Raw genomic sequence first — 16,372 nt, forward strand, 5'->3', positions numbered from 1 at the left:
ACAGACTCATAGACTTTAAGGCAAGACGGGACCATCATGAACATCTAGTCTGACCTCCTGCTTGTTGTGGGCCACAGAGCCTCACCCACCCACTCCTGCAATAGACCTCTGACCTCTGGCTGAGTTACTGAAGTCCTCAAATCATGGTTTCAATAATTCAAGTTACAGAGAATCCACCATTTACACTTGCAGTAAAATAGTGACCCATGCTGCAGAGGAAGGCAACCCCCTCCGTCCCCCCAGGGTCTCTGCCAATGTGACCAGGGGGAAATTCCTTCCTGATCCCAAATATGGTGATCAGAACTCATGAGCCAAACTATTTGAGACCTTTGCACTGCAAATGAAATTTGCTCTGTTTGTGGTGGGAAATGACTGGGCAGTGTTGTTAAAGTGAATACATGGGTTGTATTGGACCAAATTTTCACAAATTAGTATTCACCCAGATCTGGGAAACATATTATTTCCATCCATTGGAGGGTTATAGAGCCGTATATTCACTGGCCTTTTCACTGAAGCCTTCTCCATAATATCAGACCAAAAAAATCAAGCAGAGACAAGTAGCTAATATGAAGACAACAGGATGGTTCCACTTACACACACACTTCCTCCTCTACCAGGCCTAGGTGCTGGTATGTAGGTGGGGGAAAGTTTGTGACTGAAAGAAGGTGTGTGTTTGCTAATGATGTTGACTGGTAGCAGTCCTAGGAGTTTTATGCTGCATTTTCAAGGTGAAGGGTCTGTGGTCTGTTCAGAGCAGGGATTAGGCAATAATGAAGGAACAAACTGTAGATCTTTTAGGGTAGGACTAGTTTTAGTTAACAAAACTTCCTGCTGTTTGACTCCTGCCTTAGATTGCAAGGCTCAAATATGTCAAAGATGACTCTGAAAAAGCACATGGGAGCGATACAAGGAGGATGCTTAAAATGCAAAGAGGCAAAAGGGGCCTTTTTCATCCAGGAAACTCCAAACCATGAGTCCTTTCAGTGCTAGCCCGACAAAAACTGTGTCCCTGCCAGCCTTTGGCAACAGAAAAAAATGTTTTTCCAACAGGAGTAGCTGGTTTTAATGTTGCCAATCCTAACTGCTCAGGAATGCCAAAAAGAAAAGGAGTACTTGTGGCCCCTTAGAGACTAACCAATTTATTTGAGCATAAGCTTTCATGAGCTACAGCTCACTTCATCGGATGCATACTGTGGAAAGGATCTTCTACCCTTTCCACAGTATGCATCCGATGAAGTGAGCTGTAACTCACGAAAGCTTATGCTCAAATAAATTGGTTAGTCTCTAAGGGGCCACAAGTACTCCTTTTCTTTTTGCGAATACAGACTAACACGGCTGTTACTCTGAAACCTGCTCAGGAATCATGACCCCTGCTCCCCGTCATATCACTGGCATAAAAATCATGAAAGGGCAAATAAACTTTTTTTTTTAAGGGGAAGGATATTTGCCCTCTGGGTTTTTATTGAACCTTTAAGGGTGTACTTTCAAGCTCTGTCCACAACCAGCAGGTTTGGAAGTTGGATTGTTTTAACTAGGTTGTTTGAATCACAGAATCATAGAAATGTTGGGCTGGCAGGGACCTTGAGAGGCAGGACCAAGTAAACCTAGACCGGCCCTGACAGGTGTTTGTCCAACCTGTTCTTAGACACCTCCCATGACGGGGATTCCAAAGCCTCCTTTGGAAGCCTGTTCCAGAGTTTAACTACCCTTCTAGATAGAAAGCTTTTCCTAATATCTAATTTAAAGCTCTGTTTTTGCAGATTAAGCCCCTTATTTTGTGTCCTACTTTCATTAGACATGCAGAAAATTTGCTCATGGTACTCTTTATAACAGCCCTTAACGTATTTGAAGACTATTAGGTGCCTTCTCAGTCTTCTGTTCTCAAGACTAAACATGTCCAGTTTTTTAACCTTTCCTCATAGGTCAAGTTTTCTAAATCTTTGATAATTTTTGTTGCTCTCCTCTGGACTCTCCAGTTTGTCCACATCTTTACTAGTGTGGCGCCCAGAGCTGGACACAGTACTCCAGCTGAGGCCTCACCAGCACTGAGTAAAGTGGGGGCAGTTACCTCCTGTGTCTTATATACAATGCTCCTATTAATACACCCCAGAATATTAGCTTTTTTTTTTTTTTTTTTTTTTTTTTTGCCACTGCATTACATTCTTGGCTCATACTCGGTTTGTGATCCACTATAAACCACAGGTCCTTTTCAGCAGTACGACCATCTATTCCCCATTTTGTAGCTGTGCATTCGATATTTTGTTTTCTTCCTAAATGTAGTACTTATCACTTGTCTTGACTGAATTTTGTCGTGTTGATTTCAGATCAATTCTCTAATTTGCCAAGGTCATTTTGAATTCTAATCTAGTCCTCCACAGTGCTTGCAACTAGACTTTTGGTGCCATCTGCAGATTTTCTATAGCCTACTCTCCACTCCATTATGCAAGCCACTAATACAAATGTTGAGTACTACCAGACCCAGGGAAGACTTCTGCAGGACTTCAGGAGATACACCCTCACTGTTTGTCAGTAAGCCATTGGTAACAACTCTAGTTGCGCACCCATCTGATTTAATCAAGACCACATTTCCCTAGTGTGCTTATGAGAAGAATGTTCTGTGGGGCTGTGTCAAAAACTTTACTAAAATCAAGTTATATCTAGTCCTGGGGGAAGGAGGTGCAGAATTCATACCTTCAGCAGATTTCTTGGCTCCCCTGCAGAAAAATGGGGGAGCCAAGAAATCTGTGGGAAGCACCCCTGTTCCCTGGCAGCCTGGTGCGGAGGGGAGGAAGGAGACTGGGCGTGTGTATGGGTCTCTGGAGACAGGGTAAGAGGCTGGGGCTGGGTGCCTGCCTGCCTTGGGAAGGAATGAGACAGACTCTCTCTGTCCCTGTCCCTGCATCCCAGCCTTGGAGGTGCAGGGCTGTGTGAAGCAGGCTCTGTCCCTGAGGCAGAGCAGAAATGTAGCAACTAAGCAGGCAGGCTGCTAATGTTCCCATTGTCGGTGAATTGTTCCCATTCTTAGTCAATTAAGGCTCCTTTACCTTGCCAGAGCCTTATTGTAAATGACAGTAATGGAATTCTCAGCTAGGAAGGTCTATGTGCTCTCTCCCTTTTTCTTTTTTCCCCCCTGTGCCACTGTGGACTAGATACCTCCTGAGGTCTCTTCCAACCCTAATCTTCTATGAGCCTATGAATAGGGTTAGATTACAGCTCAAGATCTGTTTTACTTACCCATTTAAAAAAAATGCAAGACAATGATTAGCAAAACTGTACGGCTTTCATGTGTGCAAGTTGGAGCCATTTAAAGCGACAGTCTACTTTACAGCTCACCAACCACCAAAGTAAAAGTCACGTAATTTTAAATGAAAATCCAGGATTATAACTGGAATGCAGGATATTGGTTACCAAGTATTTGTAACTTAACTTCCATGTGTTTAGGAAATGCTGAACCGTTGTTGTGATTCCCGTCTCCCCCCCCACCACCCCGTATGGTAGTTTAAATAAATTAGCAAAATAAGTGAAACTGGTGTGATTATAGTGCACTATTCTGACAAACAAAATATGCAGAATTTTGGGGTTTTTGGGGCAGAATTCCCTCAGGAGTATATATCCCAGCTACTGCTTCCCCCTATTCACTAGATCAGTAACCCTGGCAAAGAAGGAAACGGGGTTGGTTTGGTGTGATTTGTTCTTGACAAATCTGTACTGGCTATTAATTAAAATCCTATTACCCTCTAGGTCATTGGTCTCCAAACTTTTTTGTCCACGCCTCCCCTACCTGGTCCGTGTTCAGCCAGGAGACAGTGGCAAAGGCCAGGGTAGGACCTGCAGCTGGTGCTGGGAGCGGAGCTGGGGGTAGAGTGGGGCAGGGTGATGCTCCCTGCTGACCCCCCCATGGGGGTTGGCTTGGGCCAGGCACCCTGTGCCCCCCGAACGTTCCTCCGTGCCCCCATAGAGGTCTGCGCCACAGTTTGGGGACCACTGCTCTAGGTGCTTACAAATTGATTTCTAGCTTCTTCCAGTATCTTTCTAGGTTCCAGAAGTTATGGCTGACTGGTTTATAATTCTCTGTATATTATTATTCTCTGTAATTATAATTATAATCCCCCCCCCCCCCATTTAAGGGTAGAGCTGAGAGTATCAATGACTAATGACTAGCTTCCAGGGGCTGGTTTTCCTTTTTTTTCTTTTTATTTTGTTTGCCAAATATCTCAGGAATTGGCAACAAATCTATTCCACTGTGTCATAGGCCTTAGCCTGCGACAAATAATAATGGAGTTTCTTCTTTAGCTCACATGTAGGTTTCAGAGCAGCAGCAGAGTTTTAGGTGGGACCAGATTTCTTGCACTAGTTAAGTGTAAATCCTTGCCAGCTGGTGTGGATGGTAAAATGATAGAATTTCCATCTACTTTCTCTGGGTTAGTGTCTGATGCAAAGTGCTTGCATCGGTCTTCTGCTGTCTCTATTAATGGGCCTAAATTGGAACCTAGATTCCCCACCCCTTAAAAACAAAACAAAACCCCTCTGGTAAAGTCTGACTCTGACCTTCATTACTCAGGGAGACCATTGCTAGGTATTGAATTCCTGACTCTCTTCTATTTGGCTGTACGGTGATCTGAACACCTAGACAGGAGAGGGCTGCCATTTACATCTATTGTCATTTATTGCTAGTTAAATAGCATCAGGTGACTAATGGAGGGATATCATGAACATATTCTATCTTGTGGGGTGGGAGGGGAACCAAGATTTAGATTTATGCTTAATTAAGAACCCAGAGAGGATGCTCAGTGCAGTCTGAATCATGAAGCTGCCTGTGCCCACAAGGAGCTTACAGTAGACAGACCAATCAGCCACGTGGAATGGCGACGATATCAAAGCAGGTACATCAGACTTGATCTTGCCTACACACCCCAAACTCCCACTGAAGTCAATGGGAGCTTGGCATGGAAGATCAAGTCTTAACTATCCGGCTTTAAGTGAAACTCCCTATTGATTTCAATGTGGGATTCTGCTTGAAACTCATTGAGGGAGACAGTCCCTTGTGGGGGGCTTTTTTTTTTTTTTGACATCTTTATCTCTCTACAGCTGTATTGGAGAACAGCTTTTTTTAAAAGGGTGCACATAAATGTCAAGGCATGCTTCCTTTCTCACAAATAGAGGTGTAAATTGGCGTTTAAAATCCATTGACATGAATGGCGTTTCACTGGTGTGAGTGAGATCAAAATCATGACCATAATGTAACTTTTTATTCCAAAGAATTCTGAAGTCTTATGTAAAGTTCTATCCATGTGTCTGATGCAGCCATTTCTGGGGTGCAGGGCACCAGCCAGCTGGCATGCAGCACACTGCCCAAAGGCAGCTGGGTTGGTAACCCTGGCCTGGGGCACTGGACCAAATCTTCAGTGTCTATGCAGAGCAGAATGGGCCTTGGCTTTCAAGTTTCCTCCATGAGAATCCTCCACAGTAAACATAATGGGATTCAGTTTCTCATCTAACTCAGAAAGGCAACAAGATGAGTTGGCTTAGTGGGGAATTGAACTTGTGGCTCTAAAGACTCAAGGCAGCTTCTAACCAGAGGTGTGGCACACTCAGCGCTCTTTACCAGATTTATGCTGAACTGATTCCCACAGGTCTTTCCCCCCTTTATCAGGAAGGACACTTGTGTTGGCAGGAAGCTCTGTCTCTCACTTCCTGCAGTTTATTCCTTCCTTAGGTTAATCTCCATTTTATAATCTAATTGTCCTTAACAAGGAACTGGGGAGGAAGAGAAATGCGGAGACTGACAGGATTTCTCTGCTGCCCTAAGGCTGTTTAGTTGTAGGCGTCCTATTTTCAAATAAAAAGGAGTACTTGTGGCACCTTAGAGACTAACCAATTTATTTGAGCATGAGTGTGAGCTGTAGCTCACGAAAGCTTATGCTCAAATAAATTGGTTAGTCTCTAAGGTGCCACAAGTACTCCTTTTCTTTTTGCGAATACAGACTAACACGGCTGTTACTCTGAAACCTATTTTCAAATGTGTTTGTTCTTATCAAAAGCCTATTCCAGCCTTGCATGAAAAGGATAACCTCTTGTTATATACTTTGATAATGGTACAAGCAGAGTTTACAAAGGATCTGGGTGCAACACTGTTGTCCAACTGAATTGTTTAAACAATTCTAACTCTGTGCTTCGTGCTGCCCAACTAACAGCGCTTAGGTTTGGTCTCTGTAAAAGGAAAGTGACTCCATCTCACTCCCATAGCTGTACATTTCAGCCAATATGTGAACACCTGCTCTCATTTGAAATTTAGTGTGAAATCTCGTGTGAAACACAGACCATTTTAACATGTAAATTTTGTTGGCTTTTGGATTGCTTAGATTTCTTTGTCAGATGCACCACGTGCCGGCTCTCGTGATTTTTGTCATAAGTCTCGCGATATGTAGTGCATATCTTAAAGCCCCAGCTCCTGGAGCCATGTGGTTGCCTGAGAATCTTTGTTCTTAAAATCATCATCATCATAATTAATAAAGCTAAGTGACTAGTTAGCATAGTTCCAGAGAAAAGCTTGAAAATGTGTCCCCAAGGGCTTAAAACCCAGCGGGCAAATAACCCCCTAACAAGTATTGGGGTGTGTGTGTGTGTGTTTAAATATCATGATTTTGGGGTACCATGATTTTATTTATTTTTTTTTTTATTGTTTTGATTTTTTAATTTATTTTTGTGGGCTTGGCTATTGGTGTTTAAGCAGAACTTTCTGTTGATTTCAATGGAGAAGTCTGAAAACTTGCTGCGGGATGCAGTCCCGTGTGATTTTTCATCATTATTGCTGTTACTTCTTACAGTATTAAAACAAATCATATTTTCATGTTTTTCTGGTTTCAACTGTAATGTGACATGATTAGGTTCTTGTGTTGGGACAAGGGAAATGGATATGTCAATTTCACTTTAGCATTTAGTTACTGACTAGTCATTTTGCTTCCAGGCTCTGCGATGCGGCACCGTGATGGATCTGAATGGGTTGCAGGGGAATATTTAGGATGGGATATTTCCAAGTAATCAAAGAGATTGGGCTGCCCAATTCCCATTCAAATTAATATGAATAGTTTGAAGTGAAAATCACGTCCTTACTGGGCAAAAATATCCTGTTTCCATTAGAATCACTGAATATATGTGTGGGAAAACTTAGAGATAAAAAGGCATCTACTACTGTAAAGGTTTTTATGGAAAGCTTGCTACTGCAAATTTTGACCTGAGTGTCTAAAGTCTCATTCCTGCTAAAATCCAGGAGAGTTTTGCCATTGACTTCACTGGGAGCAGCATCAGCCATTTGTGTCTCAAACACAGAGTTGGACGTAATTTGTCTGGATGCAAGTCTTTCTTGAAATAGTGTCTCTTGAGCATATGGCTGTGAATGGGGAATTAAAGTGCGATCTATTTGTGTAGTGGCTTGGAGCATCCTAAACCTGTCTGGTTTGGAAGGCTGAGTTGAATGATGTGGTGCTATTTTTGCCCCTTCTGGCACTTGCCCCCGGTCGGGTTTGTATTACAAACTTCTGTCAGACATAGCTGTGTTGGCCAGGGGTGTGATGAGGTGCAATCCCTGACCGACGTAGCTGTACCAGCAAAAGCCCTCCGTGTGGACACAGTTGTACTGGCAAAGCTGTGCGGTTTTGCTGATATAAGCTGCATCCCCACTAGGAGTGCTTTGTTGGCGTAGGATAGCTGTGCGGACAAGACCTTCCAAGTGTAGACCTGGCCCCAGGCTGCATATTTGGCGTTTATTTGACTTATTAAACATCAGCCTCGGCAGATGAGACCTGGGGTGGGCACGTCTTTGGATTCACAGGCTGGGACCTGGAGTCTTGAATTGAAAGACTTATTTACAGATAGAAAAAGAGTACTTGTGGCACCTTAGAGACTAACCAATTTATTTGAGCATTTCTTTTATGCAGTTGATAGATTTCCACTCCATACGGCTAAATGCAGTGCCTTGCATAATGACAGGTTTCAGAGTAGCAGCCGTGTTAGTCTGTATTCGCAAAAAGAAAAGGAGGACTTGTGGCACCTTAGAGACTCTAACATGGCTGCTACTCTGAAACCTTATTTACAGATGACGGCAAAAAACATTGCTGAACAGAACGGCCCTGAATCAAGGTCAGATGCCCGCTCCCGTCCAGCTGCCCTGTTTGGTCAGATGAGACCTGCCTTTTCCTACAGCTCTCAGCCAGCCCTCTGAGTTCTGCCTCCTCCTCGACATGTGCTGGGCTCTCTTCTTGTCCAGGGATTCTTGCTTTAGGGTTTCTCTCAATACGTGCCTCACTAGCAGTTCGAGATGTTTGCAGGTCTGTACAGAGACCAGAAGAGATGGTAGCGAGGCCTTGGAAAGGACGGACCCCTGTCCCGAAGTGATGGCTTGGCTGGGTCGTATCAGGTTGAGTCTCATGTGTGCCTAGCGTTTCCAGTTTTTGTCCTGCTTATCCCAGAACACTGCAGTGATGGTGAAGAGACGGGACTCAAGTGTAGTACCCGCAAAGGGGGAGATATGCTGGATGCCACAGCTGACCGTGGGTGTGCGAGGCAAACCCGCAGCCCAATCAGGGCTGCTCCCTCAGCTGCCCGTCCAGCAGAGCTGCTGTGAGTGACTGCAACAACCCGATTGCACTCGCTCACCCTTCCCACAGAGCCTGTAGTGACTCAGTCTTTGGTCACAGGCAGCAGCCTGTCCCAGAGTAGAGCCTGGGTCAAATGACCTGCCCCCCAGGCCCCGGGTATTTCTCCAACCCCGCCAGAGCTGCAGATCAGTCTGTGCAACAGCACCACCCGACCAGGAACCCTCCTGCAAGCCTCGCGGTGTGTCAGGCTTTCGAGACTCCGAGCCTGCTCTCAATCCTGTTCCTGCCCCATCCTTGTTTGAGCCCTACTGTGACTTTGCTCCAGCCTTGCCTCCACTTCCTGACCTTCCTCACACTCAGACTACCCGGCTTTGACCTTTGGCCTGGACCTGGATCCCAGCTACGGTACTGATTCTGGCTTGTCTGTGGACTCTGATCTCCGTTCTGACCCCTGGATCTCAATTCCAGCACCACCCTGGGCCGGTCCCATCCCTATGTCCCGCTTCGATCTCTGCTCCAACTAGTAGGCCTGACGACTGCAAGGCAGAGCCTGACAGAGTGCCGCTGAACACTAACTGCAGGTAAAACCAAAGACTGAATTGCATTTAGCATTGGTTCAGAAACTGAGGTTAAAACAAACTTTTGAAAAGCTTGTGTAGAACAGCCAGGCCATGCTGTAGCCCCATCCTTCCCCATCCCACTGGCACTGCCTGGTCACGTCCTGTCTCAGTCAGGCCATGAGCTAGACTGCAAGCTCTTTCGGGTAGACTGTTGGAAAGGGTCCTGTTCATCTCTGGGCATTGCATTAATAATGGACAAAGGTGATGCTGCGGTTCCTGACCCCTGGGCCATGCTGTCCTGCAGTTGAACTGATTTTCCAGTATCACCTTCCTTTCATCTCCTTTTGCTCGTTCTTCCTGATCTATTGCCCTGCCGTCTTCTCAGTTGGAGCTGCCGAGCAAGCCAGAGCCTGCAGCCTGGATCAGAGCCGCTGGCTCCAAATGCACCAGGGTTTTTGAAAGGTCACAGGTAACCTTTCTCCTGGTAAATCCTGATCCTCATGGGGAAGTGGAACCCCTCCTGTAACTCAGGAATTGGCAGCGTGGGGAGGGCAGGTATTGGGTGACACCGCAGACTGATGCCAGCAGCATAGAGCCCCGAAACAGCTTGCTCCCTTTTGAGAGTGTTCGTTGGTTCAGCTGGAGGATAGGTCTCTGGAGGCACAGTGAGGTGTGGGCTGATGGTGAAGGTGAAGTATCCAGCACTGGGACTGTGCCTTCTGCTCTGCCCAGTCCCTCACCACAGATGAGTCTTGTCCTGAGGCCCAACTCTGCACACTCAGTCCCTGCCTTTCGCCAGTGTGGATCTCATGCCTGTGCCCGGAAATTGTCCTCTGGCCACCGTGCCTCTCCTGGGACCCCACCAGCCACGTAGCTGGACCTTGATCTCTGCCTCACGTCAGAGCTAGGATGGGAGGGTGCCAGCAGCTCTGTGGGGTTGGGCATGTGGCTTGAAAATTCCAGGTTTGGCTCCAGCTTGGGTGGAGGGAACTTTTTTTTGTTTAAATAAAAATCCTTCTTATGTTCATGTTGTGAGAAGAGCTGGGGGCGGTGTGGAGAGCCAAGATGTGTCCTCCCCCCCCCCCCCAAAAGTGTGGAGTGAGCGGGTGTCAGAAGCAGAGCCAGTAGCAGCCTGGGTGGAGCCCGGTATCACATGTGCTGGGTAGCTGGATAGCTTATTGCTTCTGTAGCGTTTATTCTTGTTGTCACTGTGTCACATGGCCTGACCGTTCAGAACGGTATGGTGACAGCAGGCTAGGACTCTCTGATCCTCCCTCTCCACAAACAAAGCCCTCTACCCACCTCAGCGAAGGAGACTCTGGTCCTGCTTCGAGCAGGGGGTTGGACTAGATGACCTTCTGGGGTCCCTTCCAACCCTGATATTCTATGATTCTATGACTCCCCATTAGCTGCTAGCAGTATAGGGCTAATGGCACACAGCTGAGCACTTTTAATCCCATCCAGCAGAGGGCAGTGGTGTGTACACACACAAACTAGCCAGTTCATTCCCAGACCTTGAGTGGGAGTGGCTGTGTTTAAATCCCATGTGCTGTTAGGTCAGGCATCTCTCAAATTGGAGCGGCTTGATCTTCTGAACAGCACAGCACCTGAAGGCGGTGATGCTGAGCAGTGACAGCTTGCTCCATGAGCAGGGTGCTGCGCTGCACGCCCACCCATGAGTGGTCTGCCAGCTAGAGAAGCCGATGCCTCTGACCATGAACTCCTGAGTCACCATAGCAGTACAGCGTCACGTTCCAAACACAACCTGGTTCTCTGAGCGGTGGATCCCATCGGCTCCTCTCTGCCGGCTGGGGCGTCTGCTTTTCAGTACTGTAAAACCTTCCTAGTTCAAGGACCTGACCCCTCTCCCTGCTGCCTATGCATGCTCTGGACTTGCTGCTGGCAGCGTGAGTCATTGCTTTCCCTGAAGTTCTGTTTTTTCTGGACAGATCACGATTCCAGTCTAAAAATACCTTGAACAGCTGGATCTCAGAGGCGGGAGATTTCAGAGTAGCAGCCGTGTTAGTCTGTATCTGCAAAAAGAACAGGAGGACTTGTTGCACCTTAGAGACTAACAACATTTATTAGAGCATAAGCTTTCGTGGGCTACAGCCCACTTCATCGGCTGTGTAGAATGGAACATAGAGTAAGATATATTTGTGGGGGCTTTTTTTTGGACTAACTTGCTTTGGTCTTGTTGATGTTAGTTGCGTGTGGCCTCTTCCTTCCCGTTGAGTCACCGGGGCTGCTAAGGAGGAGAAATTGTAGTTTTCTGCCTCTGCCAAAAGGGCTGAAGTGCTGCGTGTGGGTTAAAATGACAGATGGCTTTGTGTCTCGAGAGTGGTGTGAAGGGAGAATAGGGCACCGTGCCACTCCAAGCTACCCAATGATTGACATGGCTCCCCACCAATGACCCTACAGCTGGATTTGTTGGCATCTAGCAGAATGTTTTTATCCTGTCGTTAAAAGCTGAGTCGTGGGAGTCGAGCAATGAATCAGGTCAAATGAAACCAGCCCACAGATTAGCTGTAGCTCACGAAAGCTTATGCTCTAATAAATTGGTTAGTCTCTAAGGTGCCACAAGTCCTCCTTTTCTTTTTGCAAATACAGACTAACACGGCTGTTACTCTGAAACCTGCAATAGCTAGGGAGGACTTGTGATCAGATGGGCGGAGAGCTATAAAGCAAAGACTGGAACAGGAGATCTGCTTCCAGTGTCTGAGAACTGAATGTATTTGGTGAATGATTTTAGGCCCGCAGTTTTACTTAGTAAAGTTGAATCTTCTGGGTTTTTCATTGCTCATTGCATGAAAACGTAGCAGCTGGTGAAAGATGCCACATTAGCAGCCCTGGAGACTGAAGGCTCTTGGTTTAACCACAGAGCACCTACGGCACGAGGAGCAGCAATGCAAACTGCTCCCCCTGCCCCTTACTGTTACGTCCGCCCCCTGGGCTGCGTGTGAGAGACGCCAGGAATGCCAATGGAACCTGGCTCCCTGCATGCCCCAGGAGAAAGTGCCACTGGGCCACCTGCAGTCTTGCTCCTTTAACCGCCTGCCCTGCGGGAAGGGAAGGTCTTTTTCTTTTTTTAACAGCAACTCAGGGCTGGTCTACATTACACAGTTTGGTCGACAAAAGGCAGTTTCTGTTGACCTAATTATGTCAGAGTCCACCCTACAGCCTTCCTCCCGCCGATGTAAGTTCCCTAATATACTGACATCATAACTCCACCTCCACGAGAGGCTTATGTCAGTCTGGTTAGGGCAATGCAGTGTCTATGTAGACACTGCTTCCCTCCCATCAGCTGTCTTGTCAATTTCACAGCTCAGGCAGCTAGAGCCTAGCTGCCCCCTGCCCCTCCGGGGAGCTGAGTGGCTGGACCCTGTTCCCAGCTGGGGTGAGATGCCCCCTGAGTGGGGGCTTTTCCCACTCAGAGTGGGTTCAGGGGAGTCCACTGGGAGCCTATGAGACAGCCAGAGTGGTGATCTCGGGATGGTTAGTTTAAAATAAGACTCTTGTGTGTAGTTGTGGCTCTTGGGGTTATAGTGGAGCTGAAGGGGAGGGGACCTCAGAAGGGTCATGGCTGGATTTGGAAAAGCATCCAGACGACCTCATTCTATTCTGAACCTCTTGGTCAGCACAACTGGGCTGGAAGCCTCATGGGAAGGAGGTTTCCCCGGGGGATGGTGAGCACATTTGGGAGTGTGGCAAGGACAGCATTGCCATCCCAAAGCAGTCACAGCACATGAATCCAATTCCAAACACGCATGAGATTGGCTCAAAGAAGATGAGATTTTTGCTTTTAAAGGCTACACTGGAGGCTTTTTATTTTCTTTCTGGTTCCTGAGTCTTCAGGGTTTGCATTTTCAAGCTTTTCTCTGTAACCATGAAGCTAGACTGTTATTTATTCCTTTATTTCAATGAACGCTGAGATTCTGAGGGGATAACGTGACTTCAGAGCCAGGGTTTTAAGAAAAGCAACTGCTATAATGAATGATAAAATCAGGAGAGCTGGCAATTCTGTGAAAATGACCTAGATGGAGGTATTTTATGGCTTCCAGTTATGGCCAGTTATTGATACTGAGGAGAAATGTGTTAGAACCTCCAAGAAGCTTTGGTTCCAATTGGTTTCTGTTGGTCCATCCTGATCAATGTGCACAATAAATTTGTCCATTTGTGCAATATTTGGGTTTTGTGGCAATCAGTCTGTCCTTTCTTCTATTGTACCCAGCCTCATGGGAATTACATGCTGTTTAGGTAAACTAGGTCCCTATAGTGTGGGCCATCATGGACTTCATGGTGGTTCTGCTCTTCCCCCTCTTTTGGTGGACAAGCCATCTGATTATCAAGTCACAGCTGTACATGGTGGTTTACAAACGCTCCTCAGAGTCAGCTGATGGAGAGAAAGCCAAGGGTACTAGAAGCCATCTTAATAGAGCCGACTCTCAGGGCTTTATGGTAACGACGTGCCTCTGAGTCTTGGACTAATTCATTCAGCCAGTAACTAAGAGAAGTCTTGAAAGAGCTGTTGAGAACCCTGTGTTCTTTTAGTATCCAGGGCCTTTCAATGACCACCTTAATAATTACTTACAAAGGGTTACATTTACATAGGGTTTAGCAGATCGTCAGTAGAATGTGTTCTCTGTCCTGGACAGTTTGGGATAAAAAGCCTGAGGCCATGGCTTGGGAAAGAGAGGGTTTGGAGAGGTTATTGGGGAAGAGGGCAAGGTAGGAAGTATTTCTGGAATTATGGGAGTGTTAGGGGAGAGGGCTGGGCTCAGCAGCAGACAGGAAGTGGGAGACTATTCTAAACTTGTGGGGGGTGGGAAATAAGGGAAGGTGCAAAGTTGAGAATAAGTGACAAGCGGTGCAGAGCTTTGCAAGCACTAGGGCAAATAGCCAGGGAGAGCAGATACATGGATAGGGTAGGAGGCAGCTGAGTAGGGCCTCACCCTCAGGGGTCCTTGGATTTGTTGTGGGAAGCCCAGAAGGAGCCTTGAGTAGAGGTAACATGGCCAGGGTGAAGGGGATGGGAAGGTGAGCTGGGCAGCAGTTAGGGACAGGCTGGAGTAGGCTGCAGTGCTCAAAGGGAGAGGAGGCCTGGACTTGCTCATTGCTTGGTGCATTTCAAGCTGAAGGGTCCCAGAGTGCTTCACAAATTGCACCCCTTCAGCACAGAAATGCAGCCACCTCTGGATAAGAAGTGGGGCAGCTGGCTTGCTATGGGGGAGCAGAAACTTGGCCAACGAACTGGGGCTCCGAACCCCTGCTCTCATGAGAAGTGCCCTGGGGTTTTTAAAATCCCTTCCTAGCAGGTAGGTCTTGGTGTCAAAGAGGCTCAGAAAGGCATGGTGAACTGTACGAAGCAGGATGAAGGGCTTGTGTTAGCTCAGGTGGGATTTGAACCCCTTTTAGTAGGATGTATCTAGACTGCAGGGCTGATGGTTAGAACTCTGCCACGCCCTCCAGATGGTGCATAAAACAGGAAATGCAGTAAGTGCAAAATGAGACCTCCTTGCGTCAATGGCTGAGCATACGGAGTGTGTGCAACCACAGTTCATGCCAAGGCTGGCGAGAAACAGAAGCAAAAGCAGAATGTATCACATTTGCTCCTTCCTCTTTGCCCATCCTTCCGTGATCTTGGAAGGAAATGCACAGGCTGTTGCTGGGTCCCTCCCTGGCCTGGCTGAGTTCGCTGCTTGCACGTATGTGGGTGGGGTAAGGCGAGCTGGGGGCAGGCATTGTGAGAAAGTGAAGCTCCGTGTGTGTCACTGAAACCGTCCCGGTATGTGGCACTGAGTTCATCGGCACCTCCCTGCAGCCTCTGGGTTTCTGTCTGTTCATGCTGCAGGTGAGTCAGGACCCTTTCTACTCCTTGACCCTGCTTTGGTGTGCATTTGTGTGGCATTCCCTGGTAACTGTGAAAACCACAAATGATTCAACAGGTGCTCTGAGCCATGGGGGGAGGGGTGCTGCTCTTAGCACTCAAACGCTCAGATGTAGACTGGCAAACTTCTCAGCTTGACTTCTGGTGTCCTGTTCTTGGGCAGGATGCCCCCGTATGAACATCCCACAGTCAAGTGTCGGAAACAGTGATGTCTAATGGTTAGAGCGAGGAGACCTGGGCTCAACTCCCAGCCTTGCCACTGCCTGACAAGTCACTTTGCCCCTCGGTGCCTCAGTTTCCCCAGCTATGAGAGGTGAATACTTGCTTACCCTTGTACTTAAGGGTGCAAGCAAATTTTGCGACTGCTAGTGCTCTTCTACTGTTCTATATCTGCTATTATACAGCCCTCATCACCCTGATATCCTAGCACCTTCCAGCTGTGAGTAACTAAAATCTGTTGTGTGCTCTGTTGCCTCTCTCATCCTCTCCCCAGGGGGAGAATTGTACTCTGTGGAGTGTTTTGTTTAGGCTTTGTTTGTGTCCATGCTCCTCTGCGTTTGTTGGAGGCAGCAGGTCAAAGTAGTGTGCCTGGAACTTGAAGCAGGAGGCGGTGTGAGGTTTGGGATGGTCCCTAGTGCCCGCGGGAGTTTGTTCCACAGTCTAAGCCAAGCCCCTGAGAAAACCCTGCCTCCTGCACGGGCTGGTGGTGATTTATGGCAAGGCTGGAAGCTGGAGTGGAGACAGGACCAGGGAGCTCTGACCTCCCTCTACCCTGCGAATTACGGTGCAGCCTGCTGGTGTGGACAGAGCCCAAGCTCCATGTGGTGCCCACATCCTGATGGAGTATCTTTGTCCACCGTGTTTCTGTGCGCTCTAGATCTGCGTGCTCCTTCATGCTCTCCCAGTATCCCACCTGGGAGTTTCTGGTTTTAGGCTACTGAAATGTATGGCATGAGCTTCTCTCTGAACCTAGAACATTTTGCATGTCCGTAGACTCTTTCCACCAAGCACTTCAAAGCACTTTACAAACCTCTCTCTCTAAACCTCACAAGGCTCTTGTGGTGATCCCATTTCCGGGTGAGTTTAAGTAACTTTCCAAAGTCACTAAGCAAGCTGGAGATGGAACCCAGGAATCCTGCATCCTAGTTCCCTGTGATAACCACTAGTCCCACTTCCTTCCAGCCCCCTCTGAGTACTTTAGCGGTCACACGCTGCATGCATCACACCTTCTACATCTCACTGGTCTCCTCTCTTTAAGCAGTCACAGCTCTTGCCTGATGTGTTCACACACTTGGTCTGTTTTCACTTTTGATTTCCTTTAACTGGCA

General features: G+C 47.3%; 1 protein-coding gene across 6 annotated transcripts in view; it reads left to right on the top strand.

Annotated features, from left to right (window-relative positions):
• ST14 (ST14 transmembrane serine protease matriptase) overlaps window positions 1-16,372 on the top strand; it is an 88,080-nt gene that overhangs the window by 38,279 nt on the left and 33,429 nt on the right. The window contains exon 1 of one of the 6 annotated variants that reach the window (XM_073321184.1): window positions 8,726-9,178. The exons of 4 other annotated variants lie outside the window; for them this stretch is intronic. Coding sequence is in view for 1 of the 2 variants with exons in the window: in XM_073321181.1 (XP_073177282.1) it covers window positions 15,000-15,008 (9 nt within the window). In the remaining variant the exon portion in view is untranslated. Of the gene's footprint in view, window positions 1-8,725; window positions 9,179-14,951; window positions 15,009-16,372 lie in introns of those variants that run through there. One more of the 6 variants, XM_073321181.1, reaches the window with a different exon arrangement.

This window comes from Lepidochelys kempii, chromosome 22 (assembly GCF_965140265.1).
Source record: "Lepidochelys kempii isolate rLepKem1 chromosome 22, rLepKem1.hap2, whole genome shotgun sequence".
NCBI classification, from domain to species: domain Eukaryota; kingdom Metazoa; phylum Chordata; order Testudines; family Cheloniidae; genus Lepidochelys; species Lepidochelys kempii.